The 21,485-nt window shown below is 41.1% G+C and overlaps 1 protein-coding gene across 10 annotated transcripts in view; it reads right to left on the bottom strand.

Annotated features, from left to right (window-relative positions):
- The window catches only part of MAPKAP1 (MAPK associated protein 1), a 236,155-nt gene that overhangs the window by 71,481 nt on the left and 143,189 nt on the right, over positions 1-21,485 (bottom strand). For all 10 annotated transcript variants that reach the window (XM_087869371.1, XM_045790933.2, XM_087869372.1 and 7 more), the window contains one exon: positions 21,086-21,195. In XM_087869371.1, the coding sequence (XP_087725497.1) occupies positions 21,086-21,195 (110 nt within the window). The remainder of the gene's footprint in view (positions 1-21,085; positions 21,196-21,485) is intronic.

The raw sequence follows: 21,485 nt of genomic DNA, 5'->3' as shown, positions 1-21,485 counted from the left end.
GCTTCACTGGGTGGGGGGTGGGGTATGATTCTTCAGCAGAGGCTGGAACCTCTAAAGGTCTGCCAAACTGGTCTCATCTCCCTCCCCTTCCCACCTCCCACCTGATGATATAGTAATCCAGAAATATCCTCCAAACCATGCTGTTTCAGCCCTCTGTGCTCTGCTCATACTAGTCCCTCTGTCTGAAGTAATCTTCCCTTTACTTCACTTCCCTGGTACTCGCTCTCCCCCACTCAAGAAGTCAAAGCTGCGTAAGTTACCACCTCCTCTGGACTTCTCTGTGCAACCTGCACTAGGAAGGTCTCTGGCTGGGCCTGTCTCCCATACCAGCTGTATGCAAACTGTGGTTGGAGTGCTGATCTCAGTGCCTCTGCATTCCTGGGGCAGCCATTGCAAAAGGTGTGCTTCAGTGTACCTTTGGTGACTAAGCTGAAATTCAGCCCGCTTGGCTACCGCCCTGACTACCTACCTCGTCCTCCAGAGCAGACTTGAAGTTCCACCTCCAGCTGACTCCGAATGTCCCCACTGACTGGAGAATCATAATAGAGCCCCAGCTCTGACTGAGTTTCCTGGGGATAGACAGGGCTGGTGTAGATCTGTGCTGCTTTAGGCACTGGCTAGAGAATGGAACCGCTGTCAGGGCCAATCCCACCTCCCCATCAGCTCAGTTTCCTCACCCAGGCCTGCCTTTTCTCACCATAGCAACCTATACCAACATGCTTCCTACCAGAGTTCTCTGAGCTATAACACACAGCCTAGAAACCCACTCACCATCAGAACAAGAAGAGATAAGGCAAGGACAACCCAAAACTTGGAGAACGTTGGAAGCTCCTATGAGCTTCCTACACACCACCCCAGCAGAGTGCTGAAGGGACAGGAATGCTCATAGTCCATATCCTGTCACTACCCAGCTGGCATGAATGCACTTCCCTTTGGAGAAAGGAGGCCTAGTATTACTTTTAAAAAAGAAACATTTTTTTCCCCTCCTTCAAATCCAGGTATCACTTGTTACAGAGGATGGAAACCTTTAACACTGTCCCTTAGCATCCAATTTTTCAATCTAATCTGTTTCTCTTAACTTGAGTCACTATGACATTACCAAATTTTACATACAGTTATCTGCTACTCTGTAAAGAAATACAGATGGTTTTTGTGGAAATAAACAGTCATTTATTTTAAACAATTGTAAAATAGTTTATGGAAACCAGTGGGGTAATGCATTCAAATAAATGCCAAAACCGGTTGATGGGGCGCCAGGGTGCTAAATCACACTGCTGAGGAATTCAGCTGTGGGGAACAGATAGTAAATCCAGAGTGACAGAATTTCCCGTGATGGCAAAGGTTTCTGACATCCAGTCCAGTACTCAAAAACCACAGCAGTTCAAACCCATTTTCCTTAACACAGCCTTGACAGCCAGCAAAATTAGTGAATTTAGTCACAAACACCTAAGGACAAAAACAAAAGAAGCAAACAAAAAGGAGACTTCATGTGTCTGTAGCCTTTTCTGAGCTATAAAAAACTGGTGACTCCAACCTAAGTCAATGGAGAGCATGCTTAGGGCCAACTGTTTTCTATCATCAGACTTTGTTATGATACAGTGGAATCTGAAGACTTCTATTCAAATCTGCTGATGCCAGAGACTGGCTTGGGTAAACTACAGCTCTCGGAACCTCGGTCTCCTCCTCAAAAATGAAGGTAATAGTTGTAAATACTTGACAGGCTACGGAGCGGATTCAGTGAGGCACCAGGAGTGACTGTGTTCTCTAAACAGCTGGGTGCCAGTGGCTCCAGTGAAGGGGTTGTAACCCTGGGTGGGACAACAGGCTGCAGGGCCTCGTGGGGGCTTCTACCATCTCTCCAAGGAAGTACCACTGACAAGAAATGGCTCAGGCCTGCCTTTGCAGGAACGAAGAGAACTCCAAGCACTTATTTGATTCTAATTTCACAGAAGAATCAACTACGAACGTATCAACCTTCTCAAACTAGCTCTTTTTCACTGTAACTGGGTTTCCAATGATAATGCATTATCTCAGTTGTTCATCATACTTTTACTGAACTTACCCTGTGCCAAGTCCTGGGCTAGGCACTACAGATACAAAGATCAAGGCTGATTCTGGCCTCTAAGGATTCATAATAGTGAACAAGGCAGTCACAAGTCTGGAATACTTCTTACTCAGCCTTCATTCCTTGTTGTTGACAGGAAGTCAACTCCCAAGTTCCACAGGCTCTACCCATTTAACACATCTCCCTTGCATTGCTTATCATCCAGCCCCCAGTAATGGCTTCCAACTCTTCTCCTGGCCTCCAGCCATCCATTCTTCATCCTATTGTCAGAGGGTGCTCCCTTAAGGTTATCACTTCCATGCTTAAAATCCTTTCACAACTTCCTTACCCTGCTCTCCTGACCTATTCATCCTAATTGTCCATCTATGTCATCTACAAGCCAGCCGAACTAGTCTCCTCACTGTTCAGTGCATAGAACCATGGTTCCTTTCACCCACGCTGCCAGCTCCTCCAGTCAGTCAAAACCACACCCCCTTTTTAATGGTTATTCCCTAAGTCTTCTCTTTCAGGACCTTTTGCATATGCTTTTTTACATCTGACCCCCATGCCAACATCGGGCCCTACCAGATTCCCAGAATGGCCCACTTCTTTTCCCCACAATAGGGAAAGTCCTACCACTTAACATTCCTCTGACCTGCAGGTTCTGCTTCGAGGCAAGAAGATTTCTGCAATTTAAAGCCAACCCAAAACAACACCTCCTTTCTTTTAATCTGGCCTTGACCCTCATGTCTCATTCAGGTAAGCGTCCTTGCCCCTGGCCCAGCCCTGCTCAGAACCCTGCCCTGGGCTTAGTACCCTGCTAGGTTCTCAGTGTGCCTCTTAGAAAACTGGGCCTGCCCTTGATGCCACCTACCTGCCTGGATCTCTGTTATAAGCTACACATTTAATTTACCTGAATTCAGCTACACTTGTTTGGTACAAATGAGGAAAAACACAGAGTGAAGAATGACCAAGAGAACAACAGTTTGGATAATCTCACTTGCCATGACTCTCAGTGATTCAATGAACCACAAGAGTGAATGTGAGGGGGGAGTCTTATTCATCTTTGCAACTACAGAGTTCGGTAGATGTCTAATGAATGACTTACTGAATTAATTGGGTGAATGGTAGTGTCTGTTTTGTAGCTCTTTTTAGAGTGTGAGCGTCTTTCTGTGCCAAGTTTGATTTTAGAGTTTAAAGATACGTATATTTATAGCTTCAATGGTTCTCATGCTAGAAAAAAAGGCTAGCTATGTTGGACTTAATGAGAAAAACTGTAGTATGCTGGCCTCTGACAGGCATTATTTTTTTGAGATTTTATTTATTTGCGAGAGACAGAGAGAGCGCATGAGCAGTGGGAGGGGCAGAAGGAGAGCAAGAAGCAGACTCCCCGTTGAGCAGGTAGCCGGATGTGGGACTCAATCCCGGGACCCTGGGATCACGACCTGAGCCAAACGCAGCCGCTTAACTGACTACTGAGCCACCCAGGTGCCCCTGACCAGCCTTTTTAAAGGGATTTTTTTCCTAGCGGTAATTTTGACAATAGGAGTTTTGCTCACCTGTTGCCTTCGTGACCTGAACCTGCACAGGACACAGTTCTCTGCATTTCTGTCCCTGGATGCTCAGCATCATCTGCTTCCCTGGTCCTTGTTGTCAGGACCTGCAATTTCCCCTCAGTCATTGTGGTCCTTAGGTATCAACTGCCCAGCTGCCCTTTTCCCTGTTTGGGGGGATCAGGCCCTTCAGAGATCGCCTCAACCTGCCAACTCGGCTCTTCTCTGCCTACCTGTCCACCTTCTAACCACCACTGTACCAGCTAGGGCTGTGCTTCAAGTCAGGAACACAGGCCTCAGTAAGCACTTTTCTTACTGCCAGTACCCTGTCTGGCCCCATAATAGCCATTTGGGCTCTTGCCTCAATACTTTCCCCGGACTGGTAGGACCTTAATGCCTGGTTCAAATCCCAGCTCCACTAAGCTTTAAGACCTTGGGAAATTACCTACGTGCTCTAAGCATTGTTTCTTTATCTCTAAACTGGGGATGATGATAATTTCTAAAGCATGAAGTTGTTATATGGTTTAAATGAGATAATAACACATACAAAGCACTTAGTCTGGTGCACGGTAAGTGCTCAATAAATGGCAGCTACCTCACACTATAATAATACAATTTTACACATTTCACCATGTTCAGCTATGAATCTATCAAACTGATAAGAAGCTGAATTATAGATCCTGTTTTATTTTAAACCAATTGTGACTTATAACCCAAGATGTTAAAATATGCTTCTCCTTGTGTTAAACACAGGAAACAAAAAGGTAAAAGCAATGGAAAAAATGGCAGTAGAGGAGTCGTGGCTGCCAGCCATTTTCCTTCCTGGGAGTTTTCCTTCTTGTTACATCTATTATCTGGGAGCTAGGCTGTCCTGCTGGCTTTCCATTTGCCTTGCTAATAACAGTAAATCCAGCAGCTTCCACTGCAGCTCCTGTCTCCTTCAGCTGACTCCGAGGCCAATCAGCATTTCCTCTCTCCTAATGTCAGATGTTCCCTGGGAAGTCCTGCTGAAGAGAAAATTTATGACAAAAGTTTCTCCAGCTTTTAACCCTTCTGCATATCCAGCCCCAGATGCAGAGTGCTCCAGAGGAATGCTAGGTCATTCTTACATGTGCATACCTATGTTCTCACTGATGCTTTGCTGTTCTGACAAGGGGCCTCAGACCCCTGGAAAAGCTCAAATGAGCAGCTGGGCAGACAGATGCACACATTCTGGGCCATACGTAATGTGGGCTAAATTTGAGCTGGGTTCCTTAACAGCTACGGTCTCTGTTGAATCATGCCTCAAAGCAGTCATACTCCTAAAAAACAAAGTGTTGTATCACAAAATTGTGAGTATGGCTGGGTCTCCTAACAATGCAATTGAAGAGAGGGGACAGGACTAACATTTACTGAGTAATAAAACAGTTAACAGCTAAGTGTTTGGTGTTTCACATGGATTTCTATTTAATTCTCACAACAATGCTAAGAAGAAGATAGTGTTCTCATTTATAGATGAGGAAAATGAAGTTCAAACAGGCTAAGAAACTCACCAAAGAGCTAGAAAGAGTAACAGAAGCAAGAGTGGAACTAGGGAGATGTTTCCAGAACCCAGGTATTAAGTTTCCATAGTTAAAACTACCAACCAGCAGCCTGTGATCTGGCTGTGACTTTATCTTACTGAAGAGCAAAATACATCAAGGAACTCAGAGAGGGAGAATGACCTGACCAAGGTTACCTAGCTAGGAGTGGTAGGGCCAGCTTTGAATCAATAAAGGGAGCACAGTCTTCTGGTCCACAACAATAATCCCTGAAATAAACTCTCCAACGGCTGCAGAAGATGAGACAGCACGGATGCAGGCTTTCAGGCCACAATGGGGTGGCCCTCCACAGTCTCTTCAGCTAGAGAGAGAACAACGGCTGTCCGCCGAGGCGCAGGCTCTCTGGCAGTACAGCAGCCACCGCCAGGCCCCTACAGACCTTCTGTTCTTGGCACAGAGGGGTCTCTTCACAGGGTTTTCGTTTTTAAGTAAGTTCGAATCTTTAGGGATAGCTACATTCTAGCTCAATAGACTTTTCTGTGATTTCCTTTCCACCTTTCCACAGAGGTTAGATGATATACTTAACCAGATTAGTAGACTCAGTAAACTAATTTTTGTCCCAATTTTGAAAAAAAAAAAAAATAAAGAATGTCAAAATGTACATGTGACAGCTGTTTGGAACTCTAATGTTATGGAAAAGCAGCTGTTTTCATTTATATTTGAGATATTAGTCATTTTTAGGATGGGACAAGAGTACTCAGCTAATAGCTTGTGCTTTAACCTGCGGAAAATACACGTCACAGAGACAAGATGTTGGCAAAATCACAATATAATGGTTATACTCGTATAACATTCTGGTCTTAAAAGGTTTGGAGATGTTTGCAATGGGAAGCAACTATTTAATAACAGTGTTCTCACAGAAAACTGACATCCACACAACAAAATGGATTGTGGCTTTTAGGAGAAAGGAAGTTACCAAATAAAGTCAAGTAAGTAAAGGAAAGAAAGAAATCTTTCTAAGCTCTAGAATTTGAAAGTAAGCAGTCTTCTTTTTACAAATTTAAAAACTATTTTTACTTTTCGCAAAGGAACACGTATAGTTAACTCCTAACACAAGGGTTAGGGGCACCAATCCCCCACACAGCCGAAAATCCACGTAGATATCCAAACTTAACTACTAAGAGCCTACTGTTGACTGGAAGCCTTACTAATAATATAAACAGTTGATTAGCACATATTTTGTATGGTGTCTGTATTACACATATGTATATGTATATATTATATACCGTATTCTTACAACAAAGCTAAAGAAGATATTAAGAAAATAAGGAAAATACATTCATAGTACTGTACTGTAAAAAAATCCGCACATAAGTGGACCCATGTAGTTCAAACCCTGTTGCTCAAGGGTCAACTGTATACACAGTTTTACTTTTTTATTATTTTATTTGGTTTTTTTTTTCTAGTGCAAAAAAGTGTTTTTATTAAAGCATAGGGATAGGACCTGTGGGCAGCTGCTGTATATACTGTTTAAGAAGTAAATAATACTACAAGTCCTATAGTGAAAAAGTTAATTCCCTGCACATCCCTGAATCCCTTCTTACAGGCAATTACTTCAAAAATTTTTGGCTATATCTTCTGGTACTTTTTATTAGCATTCTTACTCAGCTGTTTTAAAAATGATTATAAATATCAGACAATACGTCTTAACTTCTGCTGTGGAAGATGAGGAATCAGCATGTGCTCTACCTTTCACACATGCACAGCCCTGCTTTGGAAAGTGAGTTTGCTTTAATTTTCTTTTTCTGGAATAGAGTGTATGCAGTAGCTTCTTCCTGTTGGGCACCCTTACTTGATTATCAATGCTTAGAATGTCTGTTTTTGCTATATCCCACTGGCTCCCCAAGGACGCATTAGAGATTCATGTCTTGGGAACCTGGGAAGCGACACTAATTTCAACTGATGTGCATTGTGTTTCATTTTTAAGACATTTACATTTTCATTCGATGATTTAATTCTCGGAGGAAGTTTGATCTCCAATAATCAAAGTGCAGTGAATCTATTTCTGAATAGGAAGTGGGTGGCCTTGGGCCTGGGCTGGCAGGGAGTAAAGCAGCTGTGGACTGCAGATTGGCTTTCACTGGTTCTCCTTTGCTCACTTCACAAAATACATTGGTCACCAACTCCAGGCCAGCTACAGTGCTGGCAAAAAGGAATCTGTTCTCCACAAGGGACTTTAATTTTACTCAAATGAAAGCTCTATTCCTCCATCCCAAAGGAAAAGGAGGGTCCTCATCCTTTTCCTTGGTAGGGTACACACCAACAGCTGGCAAGATCAATGTATTAGGAACTCACTGGGGCAGGCCCATGGCATCTCCGACGCAAGGCTGAGTGGCTGAGGGACAATGTTCTCTCTAGTAGTTTCCAAGGCTGAGATACGGGGCCCATACCTCATTTACGCTGTTGCTCTGGATGTGATGAGTCACCCACTGCTCCTGAATTCACCCAGCCATTGCTGTCCTGTCCATGTCTCCCCGCGGCAGGGAGCAGTGCTGGTAGTCGATTAGCAGATGCATGGAAACTTGCTAAAGTGGAAAGACTGAGGTAATGCCTGATCGTGGAGGCAAGAGGGACTCCTTTCGGGAGGGGCACTCACAAAACTAGAGACTCAAAGAAGTCTTTTTTAGTCAGAAAATGGACAGGCTAAAAGCCAGAAGGGAGTATCCCTATCAAATGTACTGTTTTTATTGACTATCTACCCCACTGAAATGAGAACTGAGAACAGGCCCTGCCAGCCTTATACACTGCCTAGCAGACACTCCATAAATATTTACTGAGTGATGAGTTCCGATCTGGATACACTTTGAGGATTTTTTTTAGACTTAAATCATACTTTGTCTTAATTTTACCTTAATTCACATTGTTCCAATAAATGTAGTGTGTAAAAAAAAAAAGGTAAGCTGGGGATCTACTATGATTTGATATTTCTATGATCCAGCGGTGACAGTTCTGGGGAAGACTGAGGAGCTCCAACAGACCACCTTGTATGTTCTGTAGTACTTGGGCTTTAATCACATCTCACTGACTTTGTTTGAAAAATTGGTTTGATGGCACAGTAAAATCTATCCACCCTGCTGACTGTCCCACTGTGATCAGCAGCTAGGTAATGAGAATTAGGTGCTGATATATCCTTTCCCCAGACCTGCCTCCCAGTGCCAGTCCAATGCCTTTTCCTGATTTTAAGTCACCTTTGTCTCTGGGTACTGCGGTCACTGGAAGACAGAAGAAGAAATATCCTGACCGATGAGCTATTTTTCTTCTTTTGTTTTTCTTAATGCATTTAAAGGCATTGTAGAAAGTACCGGTCTTAGTAACTTACTCAAAAAGGAAAAACTCTTTGTGGAAAGTTGTCACTGCACCTGTTAAAACTGCCTCTTAAACTGTGTGTGTGGGAAGACTGACTCTAGTGTCGGGCCTCTGAAAACAGTGAGATAGAAGCTGGGTATCTCAGGTCCCTGGGCTGGTCCGAAGAGGTCTTCTATGGGGGCATAGCTCATATAAAGTGATGATTTTCCAGCAAATGGCCAAACCCAACCTTGGCAGAGGAAGAATTTTCCTTACAGATACTAACAGGATAAATACATGAATGGCCTGCTTCCTCTGGGGGAGACAAAAACTCTTCACGGAGAGTGTAAGAGGCAGACACAGCACTCCAAAACTCCCTGTAACTTCTGTAATCATTCCTCAAAAATCATACTGATGTTTCATTTTATTTCCTCTTTTAAATGTTTTCTGAGAAGAAGCGATACACTTTGTGAGCTACTTGGCTGCTAATACAAAGGCTTTTTATAATCATCACCTGTAAACACGTTTGTTACAGATAGCTGTAATTTGTTCACTTTCTCTCTAGAATCTTGAGTATAGTAAATTAAATATGCTGATATGAGCTACATGATGAATGCGTCTTGTGACGATTAGGCTACCCCCACGTGCCTGACATGAGTTTTTTTGTTCATCAAAAATCATCAGAGTTGGCTCTCTGGATCTAGTTTTCTCCCTGTTCAAAATAAAGCGTGCTTCCAGCAGATCCATATCCAAACACAATTCAAAAGCTGGTTCTATCACACCTTATAAGCTTTCTATAGACCCAATTCGTTGCAAACAAAGGGTACAGGCAAATGCCAAATCATACGGGTAGAAAAGGAAGTAAATCAAAACCTCAAAACCCAGATTTTATGGTGTGCCTGGTGCCATAATAGCAACAGGGATAAAGGCAGCTGACATCCACTGAACACTTACTATGAAGTGTTTTATATGCATCCAGTCAAAACAACAGCCCTGCCAGGTAAGTATTATTACTCCTGTTGACAGAAAAGATAACCGAAGTGAAAAAGGCTTGCTTGTCTAACCATATAGCTTGTGTGAAAGGCACAGCCGGGGTGGAGACTTGGGCTGGTTTGGGTCCAAAGCCTGTACTCTTTATACTGAACCATGCTGCCACGTCCAAACGAAGCAGGTGCACTTGGTCTCTTGAGAGAGAAAAGCATACCTGCCTCCACTGACATGTGGACCCTGGAACCTTAGCCAGTAGGAGGAATACAAACTCTGGCATTATACATCTGGGTTTGAATCCCAGTTCTCCAACTTAATAGCTGTGTGACCTTGGACAAGTCTTGCAGACTCTCTGAGCTTTAGTTTTCTCTTTTATAAAACAAAATTAACAACCAATTCAAATACTTGATTTAAGGATTAAAAGAGATCAATACAAAAACTGTTTGGCAGATTGCCTGGCAAATTTTTAATATTCAGTAAGTGGTAACAATTATTATATTTTCATAACTATATGCTACTTAAAACCACAGGTCCATGGAAGAAACTATACCCTCAAAGATGTCATTTAACATATGAAGTAATAAAAGATAAAATACCCTATAGGAAGTAAAGATTAGTGTTTTCTAAGTCACAAAAATAGTTATTTGTAAGTTCAGAAATTTACATTAATAAGCAGAATCTAAATTATATATTTTTAATTTTTATAAGTTCTTTCCTAGTTTATTATAAACATTTTTAAACCACAGAGAAGTTGAAAGAACTGTGCATTGAAAACCCATGTACCCGCCACCCAGATCCTACAATTGGCATTTTTACTGTATTTGCCTTATCATACATCCATCCACCAATGCATCTTTAAAAAAAAAATGCATTTCCAACTAAAGAGCAGACATCAGTACATTCAGTGTGCATAACATTAACTTGTGTCCAATATTTGTTTGAGATTCTCTTTTTACTTTTAGGTAAAATTTTCATACAATGATATGCACAATCTTGTGAGTATCATTTGACAGTTCCAACAAATGCATACACTTGTGTGACACCAGCTCCTGTCAATATACAGATTACTTTTATTCCAGAAAGTTCTCTCATTTGCATTACAATTTAAATGGGGAAGCTGCAGTACAGAGAAAAAACACTGGGCCTAAGAATCAAGGGGTACAAGTTCAAATCTCATCTATGTCACTCATTAGCAATCCACACAAGAATGCACGCACATGTACACAATACACACACATACATGGCCTTGGTTTTCTCAACCATAAAAAACAGACAATGTCCATTTCATAAGGTCTTTGTAAAGATTAAATACAAAAATACAGTAAGTGTTCAGTAGATGTACCAAAGGGTACTTTTTCTCCTATACTCCCTCCCAGCTCCCCTGAGTCTGAGGACGTTGCCTTCAAAAAGAAAACGGTAAGGACAAAAACCCAAACCAAACCAGTTAAATGAGAGATGAGGGAACAGGGCATCTCTCTGCATAGGCAGTCCTCTCCCAATTTATCCACTCTGACTTCAGCTAATTAAACATCTGTCTCAACGGTGTCCTCAGCAAATTAGTCATCCCCACTTTGTGACACTGATTGTTGGTTGCAGCCTTTTCCCCACTTGCTACCATTCCCAGAAACTTCTAGGAGTTAACTCACCAGGCACATGGCAAGGAATGATGCAGGGTCCCCATTAACCCCCCACAGCTGCCCTTGGTGCCAGTGCTGTTCATAATGCTGCCAGACGGGTCCTTAGATATGCCTCCCCAAATAAACCAGTAAAGGGGTGACAACTTTTTTGTCTACATTTCTGATTTCCAGATTACGATGCATTTTCTAAGTACTATATACACGTACCAGACTAAAATAAACTATTTAACCGGGAATCTGTTTTTTCAAATAGTTTTGTGACAAAGCAGGCAGATAACAACATAAGGTCCTAAATGAAGTGAACTGGAACCTAGTGAATTACCAGCTAACTCTCTCCAAACACATAAACAAAAGCTTTGCTGGTGAATGAAAGGCCAGAAGGGAGACAAGTAAAATGGCCTGGCCTGGATGTGTGCCTTTTCTGTATACCAGGTGTGCGTGTGTACCTGCTGGGGTGGGAAAGGGGGTGGTAGGCTGAACTATATTCTAAACTATAGGGCACTTAAAAACAGTTTTGTGAAATTAGACTTCTCAATTTCTCTTCCCACTAAAACAACTGACTTAAAAAACTATCTTTTAGAAAGATAAATGGCAAATAAAAACATTTTTAAAACGCTTAACTTTACATAAAAACCCCAGAAATGCAAATTGAAATGCGACATTAACTGCTAGCCATCAGTTCGGCAAAAATTGAAGATTGATAACATGGGTGTTAGTAAGGGGGTGGGAAAAGAAGACGCCCTCATATATTCTTGGAGTGTCAAACGATTGGTATAAACTTTTTAAAGGGCAATTTGTTTTTCTCAACATTTTAAATAAGCAAACCTCTGACAAGCAATCCCATATTTAACATCTAGCACAAACGTGCAATGAATATTCATACAAGACTGCTCACTGTATGTTTGCGTAAAACTGGAAATTTGGAAATAACCTAAATGTCCAACAACAGAGAGCTAAGTTAAATAAATGTAACTAGAAAGATAAAACTTCAATGGTCACTCTAACACAGTAGAATGCTTACGACATAATACTGAGTGAAAAACAAATTCAAAATCATATACACTGTGTGGTATCCTTCTTAAAAATCATTATGTGGATACATTTTTTACAAGCTCATTTAACAAACACTTATGTAGCGTCTTCTATTTGACACTCTGCTGGATGTTGGGTATATAGTGATGTAAAGAAACTGAAAACAAAAAACAGGGTCCTGCCCACATGAAACTTAGAGCCTTATGTCTATCTGTGTGTGAATTAAAAAACCAAGGGTTCACACCAAATAAAGTCAGAAGAAACCTTCACACACTTACTTTTTACTTCATGCACTTCCTAAACATTTGATTTTTTTCAACAAGCATTTAATTTTATTAAAAAAAGAAATCTTTAAAAGCCTATCTTCTACCACCCCCTAGTTTTAATATTAACACCAGACGGATGGCAGCTTCAAGGTATTTCAATTCTCCTCAAAACTGTGCATTCAGCTCTAATGAAAGAAATCAGACTTTACTGTGGTGTCCATCCCTGCTTCCTGTACGGAGTACCATCCGCTCCTCTCCATGCCTTAATTCAGGGCTCATCATCCATTGGATAGAGTCCTCAAGAGCCTCCTCACCGGTGTCTCTGCCTCCTGTTTTATGTCCTCTAATCGATTTTTATCATGCAGACAGTGTTTTCTAAAAGAAATTCTGACTATATTGCACTCCTTTCAATGGTTCCCCTCTGCCACCAGAATAAAGTTCAAATTCAACACGGTTTACAAACATGACCTGGTCCCAAACGACCACTTCAGCCTCATAATGCCCCACCCTCCTAACTCCTACACTACTGCTTATTATACTGAGTTACATGTGGTTTCAACAAGGCATCAAGCTCTCTCACCTCACTCCTTCAGCCTAAACACTCTTTCCCAGCCCTTTTCATTTGGTCAGTTTCCACCATCTTCAGGTCTCACCTGGAGGATAGGTCTCCCTGACTCCCTAAGACTGGACTAGGGCTCCCCTCCCACGATGTGTGCACCCAGGCCCTACACTTATTTCCACTGATCACATGCATAGGTATTGTAATTGCCTGATATTTGTCTCCCAGAGGAACTAAACAGTAAGCTCTGGGAGGGTAAGGGCCATTTCTTGGCTTCAACAAAATCCCCAGTGCCTACATAGTGTCTGCTGCATAATAAGCCCCCAATAAACAAGTACAGCTCTTCTAGTTTTGAGTACATATCAGGCCTGGCCTGATCGGATCTGGCCCCCGCCTAGCTTCTGCAGCTTTTCCTCTGCCCTGTTCTTGCTCCAGGAATTTGGGATATCCATGTTTTGTTACCACATCTCAAAACGTCTCTGCCTGGAATGTCCTTCCTCTCACTTACTCATCTGGCAAAATTCTATTTAATCTTCAAAAAACTGTCAAATCATTTACTCCAGAGCATCTTTCCTCAGGCCCTGCCTCACCCAGTAGTTTTAAGTACTCCCTAATCTATACTGCTTTAGTAGCTTATGTACTTCTTGTGAATTTGCCATATTTTACTGCCTCCTTTTCTGAATCTGTTTTCTCACTGGGTTTCCACCTGATTCTAGCACAGTGCTGGCCCAGAGCAGGCAGCAAGGAATGGTGACCACTGAAGTCAACGGGGTCTGTCAGAGCCACACTCAGAGCTTTAGAGCACACCCTTCCCACAGTGCCCTGGGTGACTCCTCCCTCCACCTCTCCTGAGTCACAGCTGAGGAAAGCACGGCTCAGAGAGGTAAGGAGGGGATTACGCATTCCGTTACCAGAGTTCTTCATTCTAAGATGCATTTTCCCCCTACTTTATAATATTTCTAAAATTAGGCTACAGCTTACAATCAATATGTACATTGAATGTAGTATTTCTTTATTTTTTTTTTCCTGAACAGTTATTATTAAATTAGTGAGGCTTTAGAATTCGTCCCTAGTGGCCCAGAGAAAGGTCCTTCCTCTGACTTCCAAATGTCTGTGCCTCCTGCAGCACCACACAGCGTGTCAGGAGAATAGGTCTTTTCCCTTTCTTTCATTTGGCTTCTGCTTTAATCTAATCCACGCTGGTGACTGCCCCAGATGGAGTGAATGAATAGATTTTGTGATGGAAAAGGAACTTCTGAAAGATTAGCGACTAGCAGGAAGAGTAAACGCTGGTCAAATGTAGTTTTTTTTTTTTTTTTTTTTTAAAGATTTTATTTATTTATGTGACAGAGAGACAGCCAGCGAGAGAGGGAACACAGCAGGGGGAGTGGGAGAGGAAGAAGCAGGCTCATAGCAGAGGAGCCCGATGTGGGACTCGATCCCGGTACGCCGAGATCACGCCCTGAGCCGAAGGCAGACGCTTTAACGACTGTGCTACCCAGGCGCCCCTGGTCAAATGTAGTTTTGGCGAATGATGTATTTCAGGTTTTTCTGATGTGGTGGTTGTGAGAGCTCATAACACCCTTCTAAAATAATTGGGTCTCTAAAGTGGTTCCCAAAGATTTTTGCCTGACATAAATTCTCTAAATTTCCAGGCTTCCTAGATAAAATAGTTGACTGCAATGCCATCTTTAACATGCTCTGCTCTATTCTCAAGAAGATCCATCAGGAGCCTCAGAGCACTCCAGACAGGGAGAGGCTCAGGTGGGAAGAAACAACAAGATAAAGAGGCAGAGAGAAGAGGAAAGGAGGAATATTTAACTTGGAGCTTCTTGCCCAGGGCATTTCCGAGTTAGACATTTAAACACTTTAGCTGCCCTAATTTCCTCTACCATTTTCCCACTGGGTCATTGGATATCAAGTATCAGGTCTTTATGTCTCATCCGGTCCCCATGATGAGTGACATCAGCATGATTATTTATTATTTCATGAGGAGGAACAGTTTTCCATAGAAATTACTGCCTTTTTGACTAAGAACATTTAAACAATCCTATTTGCCTTTTCTTCTTCATCTTCTTCTCTTTTTTTTTTTTTTTAAAGGATTACCTGCTACAGCATAAGGAAACCACATGTCTGTGTCTCTGGCTCACAAATTACTTTCATAGGAGAAAGGTTACTGGATTTTTCATCTTTACAATCACACATGGAGTAAGACTCTTCAACTCTACAGCAAGAAGATTCTTTAGCTTATTTTAGCCTTCAGAGAACATTTCAGGTTAGAAGACTGTTAGAAACCCTGCTCCCTCTAAAACGTAAGGGTTTCTCTTTTCCACAGGGCAGCTCAGGACAGGTGTATGTTGCTTTAAGAAAGCCAGACATAAAACATTAAAACTGACACCAATACAGACAAACTGTGCAATTACAAAAAGAATTCCTGGCTTTATATCCAGATTCACCACAGGGTTCCTTTAAATGCTGCACTTCCCTAGTGCATTTAGATCTTAGAATCAATGAACATTTCTGTTTACAGAATTTTAAATTTGTTCTCCCATTAGGGTTCTAATAAGCAACATGGTACAATAAAAAGAGTATATGGGCTTTGAGGTCAAAAAAGCCTGGGCTCCAATTTAGATTCTGCCATTTACTTACTGTGGAAATCTGGGTAACTTTAAGTTCTTTTAGAGCCGAGGAAAGGGAGGCTCAGACAGGTAAGCATATGATTACATACATAGTTCTCAACAGTTCCTTAATTCTAACATGCACCCCCCCCAACATTTCTAAAGTCTGTAAGACAGGCATAATAAAATCTACTTTCTAGGAGTGTCTGCAGATTAAATGAGATAATATGTGTAAGTACACAAAGGCACTCAATAAATCAGCTCTTCCCCCACTGGAACCACATCTTGGGGAAAGACCAACTCTTCTCCTGACACACAAATACCCTTTAAAACATTACTGATAATTAATTAATTAAATAATTAATGAGTATGCTACCTTCTAGGTCTACCAGGCATGAAAGTAAGGCCTACCAAGTGAGGTGCTGCAGAATGTCAGAGACTGGCCCTGCTGTCACCTGTCTATTAATTAGAGCAGGTCCACATTAAGTTCCAGGCTCCAGATCCCACCCTGGCTTTCCAGGTTCTCTGCCTGGTCTGCCTATATTTCTCTGCCATATTGTGATAATCAATTCTGCACTTCTTTCCAATTCTTTTTTTTCTTTGTGTTCATATTCTCTGTATGTCCCTTCCCCTCTTTGGGCCTCAGGGAATTTACAGTAGTTAGAAGTTTGGATTTTATTCTGAAAGTCACTGGGGGGTGCAGAGCAGATATGATCTGATTTATATTTTAGAAAACCCCTTTGGCTGTTGTGTAGACAAGAGACTGGAGGAGGACAAGAGCAGAGGCAAGAAAACCAGAAAAACTGCTATTTCAACAGTCCGGATAAAGTCATGGTGAGCTGGACTCATCCAATGCAGATGGAAACGACTGAATAAATTCAGGATATATTCTGGAGGTAAAACTGAGAGGACCTGCTAATGGGTAAGATGTGGGGACTTCGCCCAGGGAGCAATTCAAGGGTCAATTTCACTACTTTTTTGGGGAGGTGGAGTGGGGGGTGGGGAGAGTTAAGTAAATTAACTACAAAGAAATCTGAAATGTTCTTTTTATATCAAAATATAGTAAGCCTTAAATAGCCACTGCTTTGAATGACACTGTCCCTTCCTAACTCTTCACAGCTTAAATGTGAAGGTCACAATTTAAAAGTCGATTTCTCAGGGAGGAGTTCCCTGACCATCCTATATTGCATCTTATTCTCTCTCAGCTGCTCATATTTACCTTCCTTCTAGAATGTAAGTTCTTCCTCAGCAAGGGCCTTGTAAATCTGCCTCCCACTGTCTCCCTGCACCTAGCACAGGTCTGACACATGAGAACACATGATGAGTGAATGTACAAATATAGTATGGATCAAAATTTACATTTTACATGAATCTTTAATATAAAGCTCGAGGATCCAATGATATCACCATCAGCCCTCTTTCTGATCAGAACCCTGCACTCTGTGGTAGCTGTTCGATCGCCTTCTCTGAGCCTGCAGTATTTTAGGGAATAATGTTGAGGCACCCTAGTCTAGACCATGTCACTAATGACATCCTAGGTGTCTTGCGAAAACACAGTACATTAGCAAACAATAAGGTGGTTTGTGACTCTAAACAGAGATAAGAGAGAGTCCCCTGACAAAGCTAACATTTATCTTTCAAAATCTAGGTGAAATTTTATAAAGGAAAAGCAAAAATGAATGTCATAACTTTTATTAACAATACTATAAGAACTTTTCAAAAGGATTTTCAGACTAATAAAAATTTGTCTTTCACATCAAAAGGCAAGAATGAACAAGGGTAAGAAAAAGTTAATATGCTTCTGGTTCAATCCTCCAGCAGATGATAAAGAAAAACACCTCCATTTCAAAATGACAACAATACTGAAACAGAGCCACGCAGAAAACTATTCTGTTTGGAACATCCCACTCCGAAGCCTTCTCTCTTTTGTAGATCAAGAGTTAACTATATTTCTGTGTCAATGTATAACTGAAATTGTATCTGCTTCGCCATACCCAACACCATGCTTCAGGAGCCTGGTAAAGGTTGGTGGGTGATAGCATTTTTAAACAACAACAAAATACTAAAAAGCTCAGAAGGTCACTGACTGTGAGGGTGAACTTGACCAAAGGAGAACTTGATGGGCTAAGTCCTAAATAACAGGTCAGTATATTTTACCACCTAAATCAAAGGACTCTTCATTATGTCAAAAACTCACCCACCCAACTACAAAAATTAGTAAAGAGGTTCCAGCTAATTCTTCTAAAACCAAATTCTCCATTTACAATTTTCTTAACAGTGAGCACTTTCCTGCCAGTGCAGGTAGCTTCCAAATGTCAAGTGGGTCAGTAATAAAATGAAAAGCTGCAGAGAAACTTTAAAAGAGACATTTAAAAATGGGCTTTAGAAAAAATGGGCCTTAGCAGAGAACTGACTGGAACACACTGTGAAAAGATTACTCTAGTTCAGTACATGAATATTAATAGAAAAAACCCTGCAGTGTTCATAAATAGTTATGACGATGATAATTACAAATAATGCAAGTCAAAATTCTAGATCAGTTACAAGTGCCTGTAATGATAGTCTATCCAAACCAAGCAAATATGTTTTAAAACTCTAAGGGTTTCCATTGACAAACCTATCTATCTAAACAAAGAAGACTTCTTTTGCTCAAATATCTGCCAGTTTTTTACAAATGAAAATCGGGAAGGGAGTGCCAGAGTACTTAAACATTAGAACAGTCATTAAACCCACATCTGGGTTTCATAACAAAATAGTTTAGGTTCTCAATTTATGATTACTATGAAATGGAAAGTTGTATGGTCAGTCTGGAAAAAAGAAGAGAGAAGTTAGAGGTTTGTGGATACGCAACAGAAGTGCACTGTCAGCCTGTAAAAGGATTTCTGAAACCTTGCTCTTGGTGCAACTAACCCCTAATGAACAAGTAGTGAGAACTCTCGCCTCCACATGGTGCATGTTGTTGAATCTCGCCTCTCACTTCAGTTAAATAATAGCAGCAAAGAGACAAGCGCTGTTCTGCACTCCATCAGGCAAAAGCTGTTTGAAGAGAGGCTGCGCACTCCACTGCTGTCCTGCACATGGGGCGAGGCAGGCCCCTTCTTGCAGAGACTGCGCCGGTCATCGTGGTGGACGCTCAGCAAGTACAGGATAGACGTCTCTAGCCTGGCATCTCCTGCCACCAAGCTCTTGAGTTCATGACTAAGTTCACGTGCCATAATGTGTATGAGTATTTCATAGGCAAGTGTGAGCACTAACAGCTTTTTTTTTTTTTAGTAAACATACTGTGTTTCTGTCTGTAACAAGAGGATTTTCCTCTTTCATTAATTACCCTCCAAAACAAGCCCACTCCACAATGCAAAGTTCAAAATCACAAAATACACCTTCTTTACCAACCTAACCTTAAACAAACATCTTTGGCAAACTGGAGATCCTTCTGTTTCATGAGACCAGACTTACTAAAGCAACAGAAAGAGCTTTTCATTTTATAGAGCTTTTTGGATTAAGAAAATGGACAGTAATTTATGTAAATACATCGATCTCAAACGACTTCTCTAGTATAAAAAGGAATAAATAATGCAAATCACTGTGTTCTGGATATGGCAAAGTCTCTGATGGAAATGGCAGGGATGTGTACACAAAGGTGAACATAAATAACTGTGTGTATGATAAACGTGGTTGCTAGAGATGGACACAGATAAATAGGTACAAAATTGGAAAGAGATAGCTGCAGACAGAGGGAAAGACACTGGTTCAGCTGCACCTCAGTAAGTTCACAGGTTTCATGGTCTAAAAAAATCTGCGACAGCTGAATTTCTATTAAGAAGGTTTAAAAAGCTGGTTCCTGCTCCTCTTGGACAACCTGGAATAACATTATCTTTGAATACAATGAATATGTCACAAAATGCACTATTGTGTAAAAAATTTAGGGTCAAAACACGCGGAAAAACAGGATCCTAAAAGAAGATGAATGCTTATTAAATATCTTTAAATATCGGAAGCTGTTTAAATGCTATTAGACTGGCACCTAGAACCCCCAAATATCTACTTTCCTCTGGGAAGGAGAGGCTATGCCTCTTCAATCATCCCTTAAATGTAAAGAGGTTTGACCCCCATGCAATGGATAAAAGTCACCCAAAAAATGAACAAAAGAGGTGTTTGGAAAAACCAGAACACCATTCATCCCAGCTAACGACTTGTTCATTATGAGTGATGATGGATAAAGACTTCTCATGCTGAGATGAAATCAAGATTTATATGCATTGTTTCCTCTCCCAACTTGTGGGAAGATCATCATCATTTAATTCTATCTCTGCGGCCAGTGATGGGCATCCAGAGAGCTGGTTATCAAACGGCGCAGTCAGCTGGCAAAAGCCGAAACGTGCAGTTGGCACATCTGGACAGAGCCGCCACAGCCGAGGGTGAACAATGACTCCTGGCAAGCATCCAAATTGCTTGCAGACGCTAGCAGGTCTCATCTACAACCGCCCCTACCAGCATCTCTCTCTCTCTCTCTTTTTTATGAGAATCAGATTTTCATTGCTCCATTCAATTGCTCTCCTCTGCCATTTTTTACAGCTCTTATCGTTCCCCTGGAATATGGCCTTGAGACAGCTCATCCGTGTCCTTCACTGTGTTATCTCTTCTAACTTTTATTAAAACTTCAGCTTTCGTCTGAAGATAGCTAATTAAATCTGGAACAGATTATATGCTTCTCCTTAAAAAGAACACAAAACTATTTTCTTCAACCTGAGTAATGCATTTTTTCCTCTCCAGAAGATGAAACCAAAGGTGTTGAAGAAGTCTCATTTATTTACAAAACGATGATATTTGACATGTCATACAGAGGTTGATTTATATTAAAGTTGTCTGTGGTATGACAAATCTTTGAGCTATTTCTCAAAATAATTATTTCTCAATACTGGTAATATTTTTTCCCTCATATCCTTTAAATATCATAGCTAATACCATAAGCTTATTTTCAGTACAAAGTTGGGTAATGAGGAATTAAAGATTAACAGGTATTTGTGCACATCAAGTGATTTATCTTTAAAAAATTTATTTTACAGTTGCCCTCATTTGGTAAAAATGAAAATTGTTTTTCTTTTATTGCATACCCCAAACACTAGCAACTGAAAGTTCCCCCCATGGAAAATTATGTGAAAACATGAAATTAAAAGCAGTCCTTCAAATTTAGGATTTGGTTTTCAAGACAGCTTTATACCAATAGCTCATATAGCTTTGTCTTAATCCATCACAAATTATTAATGATGGAGCTTCCATAATCAATAGGAACACATTCTTCTCACACATGCCACTGACCCAATCCCTTCCTTGGGCCCAGGGGCACTTTAAAAAATCACTTTTTTTGCTGTAGATCTGCTAACCAAACCTTCTAGCAATGATATCTAAAACAATCTAGCCATCCTTCTCACTCACTCACACACACACGCACGCACGTACGAACACGTATGCACACACAAGCATTTTTAAACTAACGGTTAAGCTTATGTTTCCATGGTCTCACCTGAAATTTTCTGGGATCCTTTTCTTCGCTTCACTGCCTTAAGCAAGATTTCTTTCATAGTGACCTTTGTGTTGTCCACCTGAATAAGGGAGAATCCATGAGCAGCATTTCTGTAGGAAAAGACAAATATGAAATCATCACTAACATTCAACCAGAGGAATGTTATTATGGTCTTCACTGTGTTTAATAAAGTTTTACTGAGTGTACCTTAAAGTGCCAATTATTTAAAAAAAGACTAACTTCTAATGAGAGAGAGAGAGAGGCATTCTGGTATAAACAGTTCCAAGTGAAAGAAAGGTCAGAGCTAGGGAATGTTTTTCTAATTTATCTCAAATTGAATCTAATTGGTCTGTGTGGGTCACTAGTACCGTGGGTTACTCATGTTGGCTCCCAAGCCAAA

Source organism: Ursus americanus, chromosome 18 (genome assembly GCF_024610735.1).
Source record: "Ursus americanus isolate L20-20 chromosome 18, mUrsAme1.1.p, whole genome shotgun sequence".
Taxonomy (NCBI): Eukaryota; Metazoa; Chordata; class Mammalia; order Carnivora; family Ursidae; genus Ursus; species Ursus americanus.
This window is presented reverse-complemented; position numbering and strand designations above follow the sequence as displayed.